We start from the raw sequence: 17,197 nt of genomic DNA on the forward strand, positions 1-17,197 counted from the left end.
AAAATAGAATTACAACATATATAAGAAAAATTATACATTACAAAGTAAAATGAGTTTGAGAAGTAAGCAAAAGATAGGGTATCATTTTTGCCAATTACTTGCTATACAGTTAAAAAGTTTTTCCACAGAAAATGGAGAGGAAAAGACATGATAGCATTATTACATACTTAAAATGCATTAGTCTTCTATAAATGCCAAACATTACTAAATGTGAGTGTTCTGGACATAATGTTTATAATAATCTCCTTAAATCCTAAAACGGGGAATCTTTCCAAGAGTATTTTATATTATAGCAAAATCATATCCATTTGAAGTAAAACAAACAACAACAACAAAAACCCCACTTCTATTCACTTCCATTCTTCTACCAAAAAGGAACCTAACTCTTTCAGTGAAGAGATTTAATATTTCACTCAGCGCATCAAGGACTGCCAGAAAACGAAGTACAGAACACAAATTACATTTTCCTTTACTCTTCAGCATATGATAATAATAATAATTCTTCAAATACTTTATGCAGTTAACTGTAAAACAAGAGTCAGAAAGCACTCCTGGTTTCTACTCATTTAACAGATTTTTTACTCTAAAGGTGTGTGATTCATGTTTTCTTACCACAACTGATATTTTGAGCAGATTTCCATCGACAGTGGGAGGCTGTACAAAATCTTCAAATAGATATTGCCAGTCTGTGGACATATGGCCTAGGATTTCAACTTCCTTTACACACAAAACTCGCCTATTTTGCAAAAGGAAACAGAAATATATAGGTATTGATAAAAACAGTTAGTTGTTCTAATATTTCCCTTGACTAGATGCCATAGATATTACTTGCTTAGTAAGCAATATAACCTGGAGCACTAAAAAAACGTATGCTTCACATTTAAAAAAAAAAAAGATAACTGTCAAATAAAGAGCGAACATAGCACAACTAACACAGCAGAACTTCAAAAATCCCCCTTCTGCCAATCTCGGAAAATTCAGGACAGTGTCATTTTAAAAAAACTGAGCAGAAAACTGAAATCATTCTCTTTAAAACACATAAGGAACAGGCTGTACTTTCATCCAGGAAGTAATAAAGGCAGAAGCCCCTGAAAATGTTTTACTTGGAAAATTATTAATTGCTTTTTACTGTCAATCATGTATGCCTTCTAATCAGGAAAGAAATGTCACAAACTTCAAACATCAGCAAAGATTCATGTTAGGCCTACTAATAAATACCAGGTTTGAACATTTTAATACTGATGTACTATATCACAGAGTGAGCAGCTCATTTTACTCAACAGCAATTAAAAAAAAAAAAAATCACAGAATCCTTAAAGGGCATCCACATTGATTTCCCAGTGTGTGATTCAGATTGGGTACTGATATAACTATACTTGATTCCAAAGTTTCTGTAACAGAAAGTAAAACTAGGAAAGGAGAGCTGTTGAATCTATGAATGCGCACGGTGCTGGAGAAACAAAGACCCGGCTTTCTACTTGAGAGGTATTTATAGGCTAAAAGGGGAAGTGAAATTCACTCAGTCAGGTCTGACTCTTTGTGACCCCCTTGGGATTCTCCAGGCCAGAATACTAAAGTGGGTAGCCCTTCCCTTCTCCAGGGGATCTTCCCAACCCAGGGATTGAACCCAGGTCTCCTGCATTGCAGGCAGATTCTTTACCAGCTGAGCCACAAAGGAAGCCCAAGAATACTAATGGAGTGTGTGGAAAATTCTCTTGGCACACAGGAGCGAGGAACTGACTGTTGATAAACTAGGTAGGGTAAGAGCTGATTCTTGAAAGGAGGAAGTCTTCTAAGGAAATTACATTCTAGACAAAGGGAAGAGTGCAGTAACATATATGGTGGTACAAAAAAGGAAAGATTTATCTAAGGAAGGTGGAGGTCTGCAGCTGGAGTACCAGACATATACAGCGGTGAGAAAATTAGCTTGGTGCCAGCTCTTGAAGGTTTTTTTCTTTGTTGGCGGGTGGGGTTGAGGGGGTAGTGGAGGTTGTTAAGAAATTTTGACTTTAATCTACAGATGATGGAAATGATATGATAAATTTTCTTATTGAAGAGTCATGGCCAAAGCAGGAGAGATTGGGTAGACAGTGAAGGTGGGAAGTGACCGTAATAGTCCAATTAGGAAACAGCGAGACCCTCATTTAAGGTGGTGGCTTGTGAGGAGAAGAAAGAGATAGATTTTAGATGTTTAGAAGGTAGGGGTGAATGAACTCAGTGACTGATGGGGTAAGGACTGATACAGACCCCAGGCACTGCATCTTTCTGCACAGGTGCTCCTGAAATTGTGGGTATATTTGGGACTGTGTCGAGCACTGTAGGAAGTGCAGCATTCAGGGCCCCAGCCTACCAAGTGCCTGCAGTGCCTCCAATGACTATGACAACCTCCAACACCCCTACCCATTTCAAACAGTCTTTAGGAAGTGGACTCCAGCTCCCCTACCCCCAGCCTCCTGCCTAGTAGAGAATCAGAAGATAGAGATAAGAGTTAAAGATAACTAATACAAATCATTGCATCAAACGCAATTCACCGTTTTGATTGTCTTAAAACTCTACTGTTGACCATTTCGACAATACAATTGTCCTCCTGCTGCCCTCAACCTCCTTCACTTTTTCCCTCCTGCACCACGTTTCCCGGAGTTCAAATCTTGGTCTTCTGAATAACACATTCTCTCAGGATGGTCTCTTGGATCTCAACTCCATATCTTTATCCAAACTCCACGTATCTACACCTATACTTATTTCTACACATCTCCTTGACCTTTACTTTAATATCTCAAAGCTATGTCAAACTCATTAAGTTCAAAATGGAAACAAGTCATCATCTTTTCCGCCAAACTACTGTAAATGGTACTCAAGCCAAAAACCAACGAAGTCATCTGGTATTCCCTTTTCTTTCATATTCAGTCATCCAACCCTCGTCTCTAAACGCTGCCCCTTCATACCTAAGGCAGAGTAACTCACTGAGCTGGTCAGGAATGTTATTTTACTAATTGTCTTCTGAAAATCTCTACAAGTGATCCGATTTGAAATTACTATGATTTTAAATTACTATGATTTTTCAACTTACTTGAAGAAAAATAGATGTATAATGTACACGTTAATATTCCTACCAAATGCCTAAATCAAACAACTACTAAAATATTACATTCAATCCCCAAAATATGGGTTTCCACTGCTTAGTATGGAATTACATAAAAAGTATAAAAACTACTCTTTAGATTGTTTTGTGAATATTTTGATTTAATTAATGGCCAAATCAGAGGACTAGCTAACTCTCTCTTAGAAACAGTTTGTAGATTTAAGCCTGAATTCTCAAGTTTTCCTTTCTCTCCTTCCCACCTAAATACATTTAAATGCAGTAGTAAGAAATCTAATATATAAATGTTACCTACTCTAAGTGCTTTGCTTTAGTCCTAAGAAACACATAACTTGGAATGTTTTGAAAATTGTTTATCTGTAATTAGAATAATTAGGGTAGATCTTAGGAAAATAAACTTAGTAGTTTAGTCCAAGTTCTTTTATTGGGAAAAATTATCCACTACTCCCAAAATATTTAGAAAGAAAATGGGACGCAAAGATATAATAACATACTTTTACAAAGGTATGCTCAACCTCCAAAATAAAACCTAGTGAGAAAAAGTAAATTCATCCTCCATAACTGGACATACAGTTCACATATAAAGGTATACTACTGTACTTATAAACTCTAATTGATTCTGTCTCTCAGACGTTGTGTAACTTGGTTAAGCCTCTAAACCACGCTTAGTCTCAGTTTCAGCATCTCTAAAACGAGAAGGTCAGAACAGATGATCTTGAAGGAACCATTCAGACCTGAATTTCTGTGATTCTATGACAATGAACAGGGCTTCCCAGGTGGCTCAGGGGTAAAGGATCCACCTGCCAATGCAGAAGATGCGGGTTTGATCCCTGGATCAAGAAGATCTCCTGGAGAAGGAAATGGTAACCCACTCCAGTGTTCTTGCCTAGGAAATCACATGGACAGAGGAGCCTTGCAGGATACAGTCCATGGGGTCTCAAAGAATCAGACACGACTTAGTGACTAAAGAACAACAATGACAATGAACATTTTGCAGCTGAAGCATAGTTATCTAAATCCAATGTCATTTTCGTCTCCAAAATTCTTATAATATATACAGTTAGCATTTGAAAAGATGTCACTTGAAGTCAATACCTATTTGTAACCATAAAGCTTGCCTTCTTGTTCCCAGGAATAGCACAGTGGTATCGGTAAGTCTCTCCTTCTAACTTTTTGACGTGATTCTGAAAAGAAAAGAAGACTCAAGATTTGTGTTGTAATATGCATCTGAACAGTATTTCCAATACCCTATATTAGTGCCAGTTAGGAAAAAATTATTAAAACCAAAAGCACAATTCTACAGATTGGCACATGAAGCTAGAAAAATGTTCACAGCATTTTTATAAATAGACTTTCACTGAGCCTTAAAAGTCAAGTAACTATTAAATGCTTACTAAGCAATCTTCTAATAAAATACACTTTGTTGTGTGATAATTCCAAAACTTTTAAATAGTTTTACCAGAAATAATCACAAATTTTATTTATATGAACCAATGCTAGTATAAAACTGGACATTAACATTCCAGAGGTCCTTAAACTAGGGTCCTTGGAAGGACTTTGGAAGGCCTATGAAATACCATAAAAACAATACAAAATTTTGAATATGTGTTTCTGAACTTGTTTCCAGAGGACAGTTCATATTTTTCATCAGATTTTTAAAGGGGTCTGTTATCCTTCTCAAATGTTAAGAACCACTGATCTACAATAATAAAAATAATAAAATTTCAAGATAACTAATATTGTTGAATATTTGGTCTTATATATTAAACATGCATGAGGAGTACAAATATGTACTAGAATTATATTCCTGGTAGAAAAGAAAACTTAATGGCAATCTTAATACAAACATGAAGAATTTCTAAGATTTCAAACAGCTGGCACAATTTATTACTGAATACAATTACAAGCATAAAATAATTCAAGTATAAATAGTAGCACATTAAAATACATTTTTTAACTATCTCAAAACTATTGTGACCTCAATCAACAAACATTAAATATCAATAAAGTTACATTTACAATTAATGCTAATGAAATATTATTGACATTATATATAATGCATAATTAAAAATTAGAGAAAATATATGAAAATATAAAACATAAACATACCCAACAAATAAGATAATAACAATTTATAACCAAGAATACATCAATATTATCAAAAGGATAATATAATCAATAATAATCACAAGCAGAGAAAGCACACTTGTTTATTATTTCAATAGTAAAATACACTTTTTTTTTTAAAGATCCTTGGTTCCGTCATTCTTTGACCAATTACGAAAAGCCATGAACAACAAAGATGAATCCCTAAAGAATGGGGGTCTCAACCTCAGAATGGATGTCTCAACTTCAGAATGAATCTCAGAGAGAAGTGAAGTTTAACAGTTACTTGTTTCATATCTTCTTGTGTGAATTAACTAATATCTTTTAATATTTATACCTTAATTCCTTTAAAGTGAATATAAATGAAAATAACAATTTAGTATATTTATTTTCAGCCTTGAAATTTAAATATGTTAAAACATTTAGATCTGAGATGAAATATACAATACTACTCGCTTTCCATCTTCTACCACTATGCATTTTCATTAGTTATAAGCTTTGCATTTTACAAAACTAAAGCTTTTAAAGTATATTTTACCACCATAACACATTACAGAAACCTAGTTTTCAGCACTTCTGAAACCCACTACACTCTGAGATTCAGTCTCTATGGCAGATGAGTTTATAAAATATTCACTCTTCCTTCCCAAAAAGGCAACTGGAAGAATTTATAATATTTAGCAAAAGCATTCAATTTTTTCAAGTAAATTCGAAGGAAATAATACAAGATATGAAAAAGCAATGTGTATAATGATGTTTATTACATCATTATATTATCATAGTATCATTAATGTAAAATATATTAAACATATATATAGTATCATAGTGTCATTAATGTAAAATAATGGTAACAGCTCTAATGTCAAGAATTGGGAATAGTCAAATATATGAGGTAAAGTTAGCTCAATAGATAAAGCAAGAATTAAAAATGAAGCATTTCTAAGAACCAGGAAAAATATAATTAAGACAAAAAAGCAAGGAATGCCATTTTAAATATTATACAATCATTAACTATGGAAAGCAAGATGAATATTAAACAAAAACTGGCTATACATATATATATATTTCATATATGTCTCTGTGTAAGTATTTATATGAATGTGTGTGTGTGTGTGTAGATGGTAATTATCCTGGGAGAAGAGAGGATAAGTAGAAGAGTATATCCTATGAAAACACAGAATATAATTCAGTAATTTTCAAAGCTCACTCTTAAAGAATGCAGAACAATACTCAGGAGAAAAGAAAAGGGGGTAAATCCAGATTCCCAAATTATTCCAAATTATTTAGAATGTACCCATATTATAGCAAGCACTAAGGAGGATATAATTTTACCCTCTAGTGATCTTCAATGTTTACACATTTTGTTATACTTGGTCTGTTAAGGACAGAAGTCTCATTTCATTTGGATATCCAGCACAGTGTAGATAATCAAATACTTTGTTCCTAACTAACTGATTACAAGATAGTAAGGGATGAAACAGCCTAAACTTCTTAACTATCCATGCCTACCCTTGCTACCCATGGAAAAAAGTTACCAAGCTCTTTTGTTAATGTACAATCATTCTACTTCTTCCAGTTCTCATATCTTAACGAAAACTACTGAATCACACACAATGACTATATTTAGCTAAAATAATAAAGTTTCTTGAAGTTTTGTGCTTACTGACATGCAGTTGGAAGAAACAGAAATCATGAGGAAAAGAACACTAAAGAGCTACACGATCAAAAAGTAAACAGTGAAGAAAAAATTTTTCCCAGAAGTCTCATAAAATTGTATTAATAATATTTCCAGGAAAATTGAAAAAATATTACTTTTATCTAAGAAGAAAGAATAATTATTAGTGATGATTTAAGATAGAATCTTGAATTAGTTACTGTGCTTGATTCTCATAGAAACTGTATATGAGGCGCCATTTCTGCCAACCCTCAATTATCCAGGCGCAAGAAGTTTTTCAGCTACAATTTTAGGCAGGCTAGTCTTTGGATGTCATTCTTCTATTTTAAAGTGCTTGTTTCAAATAGGAAGCTTCCCTGGTGGTTCAGACGGTAAAGAATCCGCCTGCAACGCAGAAAACCTGGGTTCAATCCCTGGGTCAGGAAGATCCCCTGGAGAAGGAAATGGCAACCCAGTCCAGTATTCTTGCCTGGAGAATTCCATGGACAGAGGAGCCTGGTGGGCTACAGTTCATGGGGCTGCAAATTCTTCTATAAAGTGCTTGCTTCAAATATGAAGCATTCAATTTATTATTTTGATAACTATAGTTTAAAAATATATAATGCAACTGAACAGTTGTATGTTAACAGCTTCATTCTCTTTAAATGTAAAACACAATAAATCTAAATTCATAATTTGTTTCCAATTTTGGGAGGAAACATGAAAGTTGCTAGATAAGATACTGCTAAATCTAACATTTTTATCAATTATAGAAAAAAGAGAAATCAAAATATAACATGTTGAAAATTTATTCTGGGGTCGCTAATTTCAAAATCATAGTTTATATTTTTTAAAATTTCCATTAGGATTATGCATCCTCTTGAAGGATTTAAAAGCAAAAGAGATTGGTTTTTAAATATAAAGACATCCATCAATTCAAAAGCCACATAAGTAATCTGCTTAATTACATGTTCAATTTCTATTTTTACATCTAATAATTGTGAAATAAGCATAACCAATAAGGAGACTTAATTTTTAAAAAGTATAAATACGAAGGGCTAAGACTGTACATAACATAATTAGAAAATGATTGCAATTTATCTAGCAGGAGTATAGAGAAGTTAAAATAGAAAAAGAGGCAAGGGAATAAATTCTCAAAATTGATGTGCCAATACTTATTTGAGGTTGAGGGACTGATCCAGAGCAACTGACTGTTGTTTAGTCATTCAGTTGTGTCTGACTCTTTGTGACCCCACAAACTGTGGCCCGCCAAGTTCCTCTGTCCACAGGAGTTTCCCAGACAAGAATACTGGAGTGGGTTGCCAATTCCTTCTCCAGGGGATCCTCCCAACCCAGGGACTGAACCTAAGTCTCCCACATTGGCAGGCAAATTCTTTACCACAGAGCCATCAAGGAAGCCCAGAGCACGTGATACTTCATTTCTTAAAATATATGCCCCAATCAACAGTTTCATAACTTGAGTAAATTTATGGTGATTTATGAAACACAGGTATGTAATTCTATCAGCAGGACTCATATACATAAAGAACACACAGATTGGACATAAGAATTCTTCTTTTTTTTTTTTCGACTTTACCAGAAACGCATATGAATACCATAAGAAAAGGAGAAATTCTCAGGATGACAGTAAAAGTTCAATAAAGTATCCCTCCAACTAAATATAAAACAAAGTTGATTTCCTGCATCTTTTCATCTTTTATATTGACCTCTTATTCCTGTACAATATTACTAGGAATATCACAGTTTTTATCTGTAGCCAAGCCACTACAATAAAAAGTTCAGAGAGAGCTAAGAAATGTAAAGATAATTTCATCAAAATGGACTCTCACTCTAAATAGATCAGGACAGTCAATTAATACCACAGTTTGTTTTGATTTTTAAGGATGAAATCAAGTAGTAGTATACAAAACATTTACTCCTGTATTTCCAGTTCTTGCTGTGTAGGCAGAAAAAAGAAAGAAAATAAAGTTAGAAGCATGCAGAAAGGTAAAATGTAATCACATACTATAAAAACCAAAGGCTAAGAACAATGAAGAGTCATTTTATTTTAAAGTCAAAGTAGAAAAATATTAAAAATTTTATTTTGGAGGAAAGCTAGTCATGAGAGAATAGCATTTTACATATGTGTATATTGTTTACGTTACAAAATTAAAACTAAAATATAAACCAAAAGAAATTCCAAAAAAGTTTCAAGGTTTTAACAAAAGATTATAATTGTACATAATCTTTTTTCTCTCTTGCAGCTTCTGTTTACCTGAATAAATCTAGATTTACAATACAGGACAAATAAATTAATTTGGTTGAGAGAAAAGGAGAGAAAAGGAAGCAGCAAAATTCCAATAATTAGCTATAAGCAGAGGACCAAAGTTTAACAACATAAGGCGCTCAGTACAAACAGTAATAAAGCCTATGACTACTTTCAACATTATCCTTTCTGCACTAAAAAGCTTTGATCCTGGGCAGAAAAGAAAAAAATGATGAGTTACTCCTATTTGATACGCTATGCTAATAAAATAAAATAATCAAATTCTACCCTGCATACCATTGTTTCCTGTGTAATCTTTAAAGAAGTTCATGAATCAGGAACTTTAGGAACCAGCCATGAAGCTCTGACCGTAGAAATCTTTAAAATTCAATTTCACTCATGATCGTAAAGAACAGAATTTATACCTCAAATATGTCATAGCCCTCAGACTCCTGTCGGTCATAAGGCCGAATGATGCCATCTTCATGGATCAGGCGAGGGGAACGGAGCCTGGACACATCCTCTGTTGATTCTGCAACCCTGTGTAAGTACATATAAGAAAACACATGAGAATCTCTCAAAATAACATAAATGTATTATTGTATTGATTCAACCACTATCCTATGTAACACATGAACCATGAATACTGTGCTGAGTCTTGTCAGACTCTTGTGACCCAGGGACTATAGCCAGCCAGGCTCCTTTGCCATGGGATTTCCCAGGCAAGAATACTGGAGTGGGTTGCCATTTCCTTCTCTAGGGGATCTTCCAAACCCAGGGATCGAACCTGCGTCTCCTGCATTGCAGGCAGATTCTTTACCAACTGAGCTACCAGGGAAGCTCCACTATGTAACACAATATATCAGTATTTGATAAACAGTAATTTTAAATAACTTGCCAAAATAATGTGACTAATATTAAAACCAGGTCAGTTTGACTTCATGCTCCCCCACCTTTTCTTAATAATAAAGGCGGGGAGTAGGCCATCCACTCTTTTATTCCATGGTGTCTAGCACAGTGCCTGGCATATAGTAAGGACCAATAACCATTTGTCAAATAAAAGAGAAAATGAGCCATTAAAAAAAAAGTCTCTTCTTACACCTCTCTGGGGGAGCTCTAACCTTGTGGACCAGTAAGAGCTCTCCATCAGACTTTAATGTTCTTAAGGGCAGGCAGAGTATTTAGCATACTTATGTACTCCTAGCAACAATCAGCACATAGACATGTGACCTGTACATGGTGCACATATTTAATTACCTCTGAATCCCCTGGAAGGTGCTACTGGCCATGTCTATGATTCCACCAGTTGGACGAGCCACAGCACCCACAAGCCCTTTTCCAATCCCTTTGAAGAATCCAGCAGCTCCTTCCTTTTTGGCACCTTCATAAAACCAGACAATGAAAGTATAAAGATTTTAAAATCAGCAACTTTGAACTCAACGAACATCTAAGTCAAATACTGAATGGTTTTACCCAGGAAGCTCCTAGAATTTGACGTTCTAAAGAGGTTAAATTTAATCCTAACCTGTGATAAAAGAGTGGTTTTCAAAGTATATTAAAAATGCAAAATTATGAGGCCCCACTCCCAGCCAGTAATCTGCATTTTTACAAACCCCCAAGGTAATCCTAAGGCATACTCAAGTTTTACAACTAGTGATCTAGGAGTTTAGTTAGTAACTATGACTGGAGGATCTAAGAATTGACCAGAAAATATTATTCTTATTATTACTGCCAACCATCAGGAGATTTTTAAAGAAGTGTACTTTTTTAAAAATATAAGAACTTTATAAAAATGTAATTCACATTCCATATAATTCACCCATTAAAGTATACAAATAAAACGTTTTTATAGTATATTCACAGCTCTGCAACTATCAGCATAATCAATTTTAGAAAATTTGCATTATTTCAAAAAGGAAGCCCATGCCTATTAGCAATTATTTTCCTATTTTTCCCCAAACCCTCTTCCCAATTCTGTGTAGTTTACCTCCTTCCTCCCTACCCTGCAGATCTAGGCAATCACTGACCTAATTTTTATCTGTATGGATTTGCCTATTCTGGTCAAACAGAATCATACAATATGTGGCCTTTTGTGACTGGCTTTTCTTCACTTAGAATCACGTTTTCAAGGTTCATTCATCTTGTACTTGTATCAATACCTGACTTCTTTTTATAAATGGATGTTAACCCATTTGTATGGCTTATACCACATTTTGTTTATCCATGCATTAGTTGATGGACATTTGGATTGCTACTACATTCTGGTTATTATCAGTAATATTTTTATAAACATTTCTGTACAAGTTTTTGAGCAAACAGAGGCTTTCAATTCCCTTGGGTATATACCTAAGAGCGGAATTGCTGGGTCACATATATAAGCTCTATCTTTATATCCAGCTGTCCCAGTACCGTTTGTTGAAAAGACTATTCTTTTTCTATCGAATTATCTTGGCACCCCTGTCAAAACGCAATTGACCATAACAATAAACATGTATTTCTGAAATCTGAATTCTACTCCATTGATCTATATGTGTATCTGTATGCCAGAAACACCTGTCATAGCTACTTTAACTTTATAGTAAGTTTTAAAATTGAATCGTATAAGTCCTCCAACTTCATTCTTTTTTTCCCCAGATGTTTTTGGCTATTTAGAGTTCCCCTGAATTCCCATATAGATTTTAGAATCAGTTCATCAATCTTTGAAAAAAGAAACTATTGGGATTTTGATAGGGATTGTACTGAATAAAGAATGTGTTTTAACTAGGATTAAAAAAAAGTCAATTGCTATTGAGAGTCCAAGAGAATCTAGTCTAACAATAACATCTATTACTTTTACCATGTATCAACTCTTCAGACTTTGTACAGAAAGGAAACATTCTCTACCTACCTTCCACCGGCTTTGTTATTATTCCAGTCACTCCACCAACAACTCCCTGAGAGAGAAATTATAGATCAAGTCAAGCCTGAATGGAAGGTGCTTAATTTTAAACCGACCACTAGAGGTCTCTACAGACATATTATTACAGGAATAACTTTTTTAAAAAAAAAAACAAGGACTTGACAGAGAATATGCATGTATAAGTGAGATCTCTGATTTTTAAAATATGACCTCATAGCACATATTAAATGAAGCACTTTACAGAAGCAGAACTTTTTAACAGTCAGAAGAGTAGAGAAGGTGAACATTTTTTACATCTGACTCTGACACCAATCACCAGCTGATTTGTGTGCATGCGTGCTAAGCCGCTTCAGTCATGTCCAACTCACTGTGACCCAGTGGACATTAGCCCACTAGGCTCCTCTGTCCATGGGATTCTCTAGTTGATGCAATCTCTTTAAGCCTCAGTTTCCATATCAGTAAAATGAATGAGTTGAGAAAATTAGAGATCTAATTATAAATTCCAATGAAAAGGGAAAAGGAAAGTGAAGTCGCTCAGTCGTATCCGACTCTTTGCGACCCCATGGACTGTAGCCTATCAGGCTCCTCCGTCCATGGGATTTTCCAGGCAAGAGTGCTGGAGTGGATTGCCATTTCCTTCTCCAGGGGATCTTCCCGACCCAGGAATTGAACCCAGGTCTCTCACATTGCAGGCAGACGCTTTACTGTCTGAGCCACCAGGGAAATCCAAATTCCAATGAAGTTACTCCATAATTTAGTGCCAAGTGTGGAAAACCAAAAATGAAGGGACCTCTCATGGACAGCAAATAACCTGACAAATAAAGCGCCTTGAGGAGACAATACACGTTACAAATCACAGGCACAAACACAGCAGTTAACAGTCTACTGGATTAATTTCAAAATTTAAAAAGTAATATTTGTGCATTCTTTACATAGGTTTCAAGTAGTGTTAGTAACTAAAAACGGCTGTATATCACACAGAAAAAGAACTGACGGATGTATATTATACTGAAAAGATTAGATACCTCTAGGAAGAGGAGAGGGATAATCAAAGAGTACTTTATAGCCTTACCTAGGTTCCCATTACCCACTTAAAAAAATAATTTAGAAGTTCTTATAATTACTCATAAGGAAGATAGTCATGTATTACCTGTATAATTGAATGGTATAGTCCTGAAAAGTAATGAAAGGTAGTTCCTGGTTTATAACACGTAACCTGTGCACCTGCCTTCTATAGAAACAGTTGACTGATGATGACCTGAAGACGATGACTCTCTCCTTCCAGTTACCTCCACCATTCCTCTGCTCCACTTCCCCACCTTCCACACTAGTGCTAATCTGCCATCATTATAGTTTTCACTCCAGCCCAAGTACCAAAGTCTAGGAATGGGCTGGGGGGGAGGGTAGACTGATGCTGATAAAGGGAAAGGACAACAAAAAAGGAAACAGAAAGTGTGCAATTTATCACTACTGTTGCTCTGACAGACTTTTACTTACAAGCAGTGTTCCACGTGCCACACAACCAGTACATATGCTAAAGTGTATCTGTAAGTTAGTATTTCTTGAAGATTCAGCAGGAGACTTACAAGCAGCAAGCCCTTTCCCCCTCTGGCCAGGCTGTCACCAAAATCTTTAGGCTGCCGACCCATCTCTTCTCTTCTTTTTTGCTGATATTCTTTGTCCATTGTAATTGCTGCCAAACCTTTTCCAACAGAGCCGGTGATTCGAGATACAACTCCTGCTGCACCACCTATCAAAAGGCCCAGAGAAGTAAATCACACTGTTTCTTTGAAGAGCATTATTGCAATAGAGAGCATGTGGCTGCTTGAAACTAACAGGTGCTTAAAATTCTGTCCCTTATACAAAAAGGCAGGTATTGATTGTATTCAGTTTCCACTTAGCAAGAAGAGGAATAAAACTATTTCAAGTACACTGATTAACAAATCAACATATTAAATAAACAAATTAACATATTAAAAAACCCTCAGATCAGTGTCAAATTATTTTCCATTTAAGAACAAATGAACACGTCTTTTAGAAGGATTATTGTACAGCAAAACCCTCTTTTCTTAAACATAGTCATTTATTTTTTATAAACAATGAATTTAATAATAACTTATAATAATATAATTATATTTACACACATACACACACAAATATGTAATACATACCTACTGTGTGTCCAAAGAGACTTTTTACTCCAATTACTAACCCCTCAGCAAATTCTTCAGGGCCTTGAACAGCACCCTGGTCGAAAATTTAAAAAAAGTTTGCTACTTAAAATTTAAATACGTTTAAGATTTTGAATCTAGTATTTCAGAATTTCCATGAAGATACAGAATCCCAAAGATACGTCAACATTGTGCTGACAGTTTTCACCTTCTAATCCCAAAACTGATAGAACACCTATTGTGTCTGAAGATACTTTTAACCCACATGATCTTAGCAAACCCTTTAAGAGGACAAAAATTGGAGAGGAATAAATCATTGGCTTCAATCAAAATTGGAAATTGGCCTTCCAGGACCAAGTGCCATCAGACTGTTAAAGCAAGCCACACTGACAGCAAGACTAAAGTCCACACAGTTTGGGCTCTCCTGTTTTTCCATTTATTCTTTTTGCTTTGTCCTTCTGAAACCCTCACCACACTGAGATCCTGCATCCTTTAAATGGAGGAGAACAGGTTAGAGGAAAGCTTGACTATGAAACAAAGTCAGCTTTCAATGCCCATTAGTTCTTTACACAGTGGTGACACAGTTTTGAAATGTTCTCAGTCTACTTAGCACTCTTCCTAACAACTACATTAAATCCTAGAAAATGTAGGCATGCTTTATTACCCAGATACTAGAAGTGCTCAGTTAGTTCTAAAACAATCTTTTACTGTTATCTCTAGTAATTTTAAAAATATATAAAATTGATGTACTTGGTATTTGAACATTATTCAGTTCCAAGATACAATTAAAATATGAATTATCTGTCATAAAAAGTAGAACATCCGTTTTTCTATACTACACTTAAAATAAATAAAAGACCAGTACCTGGAAGGGTTCATAGAAAAGAGCTTCAAAGCCTTCAGATAGACCTCTAATTAATCCAAACGGGTTTCCAAGTACATCTAAGCCGAATACAAGGACATACATCTGTTTCAAGAACTACAGGAAAATAAATAAATAAATGAAGTTCTTTGCAACCATTGTAAGAAAATACATCATGAACCAATGTGGAAAAAGTGGGATACTGACTAAATTAGGTTGTTAAAGGAAAACTCTGCAGTGACGTTTTACTATGTTCCAGGCATTATGCTTGTACTTTACATGGGACTTTCAAATGGGATAGAACTCAGGTTTGAGGCAAAGTCGGCCCTTTATCAGTTACATAACCTTGGACAAGTCGCGTAGTCTCTATAGGCCCTGCTCTTTTAATCTGTAAACTGGGAGGCATGGCTGAGTATGCATATTAAATGAATATATATTTCAATAATTGGTACTCATTTTTGTTACATTATTATCAGTATTGCTATGAACTAAATGGGTTGATAACCAAAACAAAAAGCCAAATGAAAAAATATCCTTATTTGGACATGTAAAAATCAAGTTTAAACACCGTAAGAGAAAAGGCCTTTCAGCAGAGGAAGGCAAGAGGAATGTCCCCCATAGCAATGGTACTCATGCGTGCGTGCTCAGTCGCTTGAGTCATGTCCGCTTCTTTGCAACCCCATGGACTGTAGCCCGCCAGGTTCCTCTGCCCGTGGAATTTTCCAGGCATGAATACTGGAGTGCGTTGCCACGCCCTCCTCCAGGGGCTCTTCCTGACTCGGGGACAGAGCCTGCGTCTCTGATATCTACGGCACTGGCAGGTGTGTTCCTTACCCCTAGCGCCACCTGGGAAACTCAATGGTACTCTAGTGCCCCTAAACAGCTACTGTGTCTCTGTGCACAGACTTCAAACCTGGAGTGACAGGCATCAGTAAGAGGAGCTTGGTCTCCTGGCAATTCTACTACACTATGCTTAGAAACTATAGTCACTGAAGGAATAAAATGTAATGACCCTTAAATCACTATTCTTTCCCAAAGTGGTAAATGTATAATTGCAAAAGGAAAACACACTAAAGGAAACTTTTAAAAAGGTTTACATAGTTGGTGGGGGGCAGAGGGGCGGAGGTGGAATTAAAGAAATAGAAGTTAATCATTCCAGAAAACTACTAAGTAATGAGATTGTGAATTGCAGTAAGTTAGGTAAATGTCAATATTTTATGAAGTATCTTCCGTATGAGCTACTGTTAACATGACAGGAAGTTACCTGTTCACTGTAATGTCTAACAACACTCCACATGAGCTGATCTCTGTTGTAAAACTGATACCGAATTTCGTAATAAGCAAGTCTGGGAGGAGAAAGAGTCAAAAGTACTAAGATTATTTTTTGGAAGAAAAAAAAAAGACTTAAAATTTCAGTGATAAATTAATCATTTCTAAGTCACAACTAGGTTTGTACATATAATTTGAGATGTTAAATATTAGGATGCCAAAACTATGATAATAGTACATTGTCATGCAAATCTTTCATAAACACATAAAGAGCAAAAAGTTGACCATAATCCCACTACACAGTGAATTTTTTTCTTAAACTTTTTCTTTTCCTCATTTTCCACTTCATATTCTTTCTTTTCTTTTCTACACAACTGAAAAATATTAAAACACTCTGTATGCATTTTTATACTCAACATTTTAGATAAATATACTTACAGGTTTTCAAATTTTGATGTAACCATTTTTAATAACATAGCATTCCATCATGTGGATGGGTCAAACAATTCTTTCATGATCAGATATTTCTAAATTTTGACATAATAATCAGAGTTGCCATGCGTATTCTGCATATAACTTTAGCTGCATTTCAAGATTATTTTCTGACTGAATTCCTACCCAAAATAATTACTGAGTGAAAGACTACAAAAACGTTTAATACTCTTGAGATATATCCCTCTCCACTCGTACATATGATAAAAAAAAAAGTCCATTTCTTAGATGCACTTCTCTCTAGTACTAGGATTTCTCATATTTTGAAAATCTTTGATAATTTGCTTTAATTTGCATATATTCTTTGATAAATAATAAAGCTAAACATTTCTAATATCTATTAGCCACTGTATCTTCCCTTTTATGAATTAGTTAACA

The 17,197-nt window shown here is 35.1% G+C and overlaps 1 protein-coding gene across 1 annotated transcript in view; it reads right to left on the reverse strand.

Annotated features, from left to right (window-relative positions):
* Window positions 1-17,197, reverse strand: part of VPS13C (vacuolar protein sorting 13 homolog C (S. cerevisiae)) — a 183,907-nt gene that overhangs the window by 3,110 nt on the left and 163,600 nt on the right. Inside the window, exons 73-81 of the mRNA XM_010840782.1 lie at window positions 16,323-16,404; window positions 15,062-15,175; window positions 14,197-14,272; window positions 13,612-13,775; window positions 12,014-12,059; window positions 10,384-10,507; window positions 9,552-9,666; window positions 4,196-4,284; window positions 613-736 (exon numbers count right to left, since the gene is read on the reverse strand). Coding sequence (XP_010839084.1) covers window positions 613-736; window positions 4,196-4,284; window positions 9,552-9,666; window positions 10,384-10,507; window positions 12,014-12,059; window positions 13,612-13,775; window positions 14,197-14,272; window positions 15,062-15,175; window positions 16,323-16,404 — 934 coding nt within the window. The remainder of the gene's footprint in view (window positions 1-612; window positions 737-4,195; window positions 4,285-9,551; window positions 9,667-10,383; window positions 10,508-12,013; window positions 12,060-13,611; window positions 13,776-14,196; window positions 14,273-15,061; window positions 15,176-16,322; window positions 16,405-17,197) is intronic.

This window comes from Bison bison, unplaced genomic scaffold (genome assembly GCF_000754665.1).
Source record: "Bison bison bison isolate TAMUID 2011002044 unplaced genomic scaffold, Bison_UMD1.0 scf7180017864146, whole genome shotgun sequence".
Lineage (NCBI taxonomy): Eukaryota > Metazoa > Chordata > Mammalia > Artiodactyla > Bovidae > Bison > Bison bison.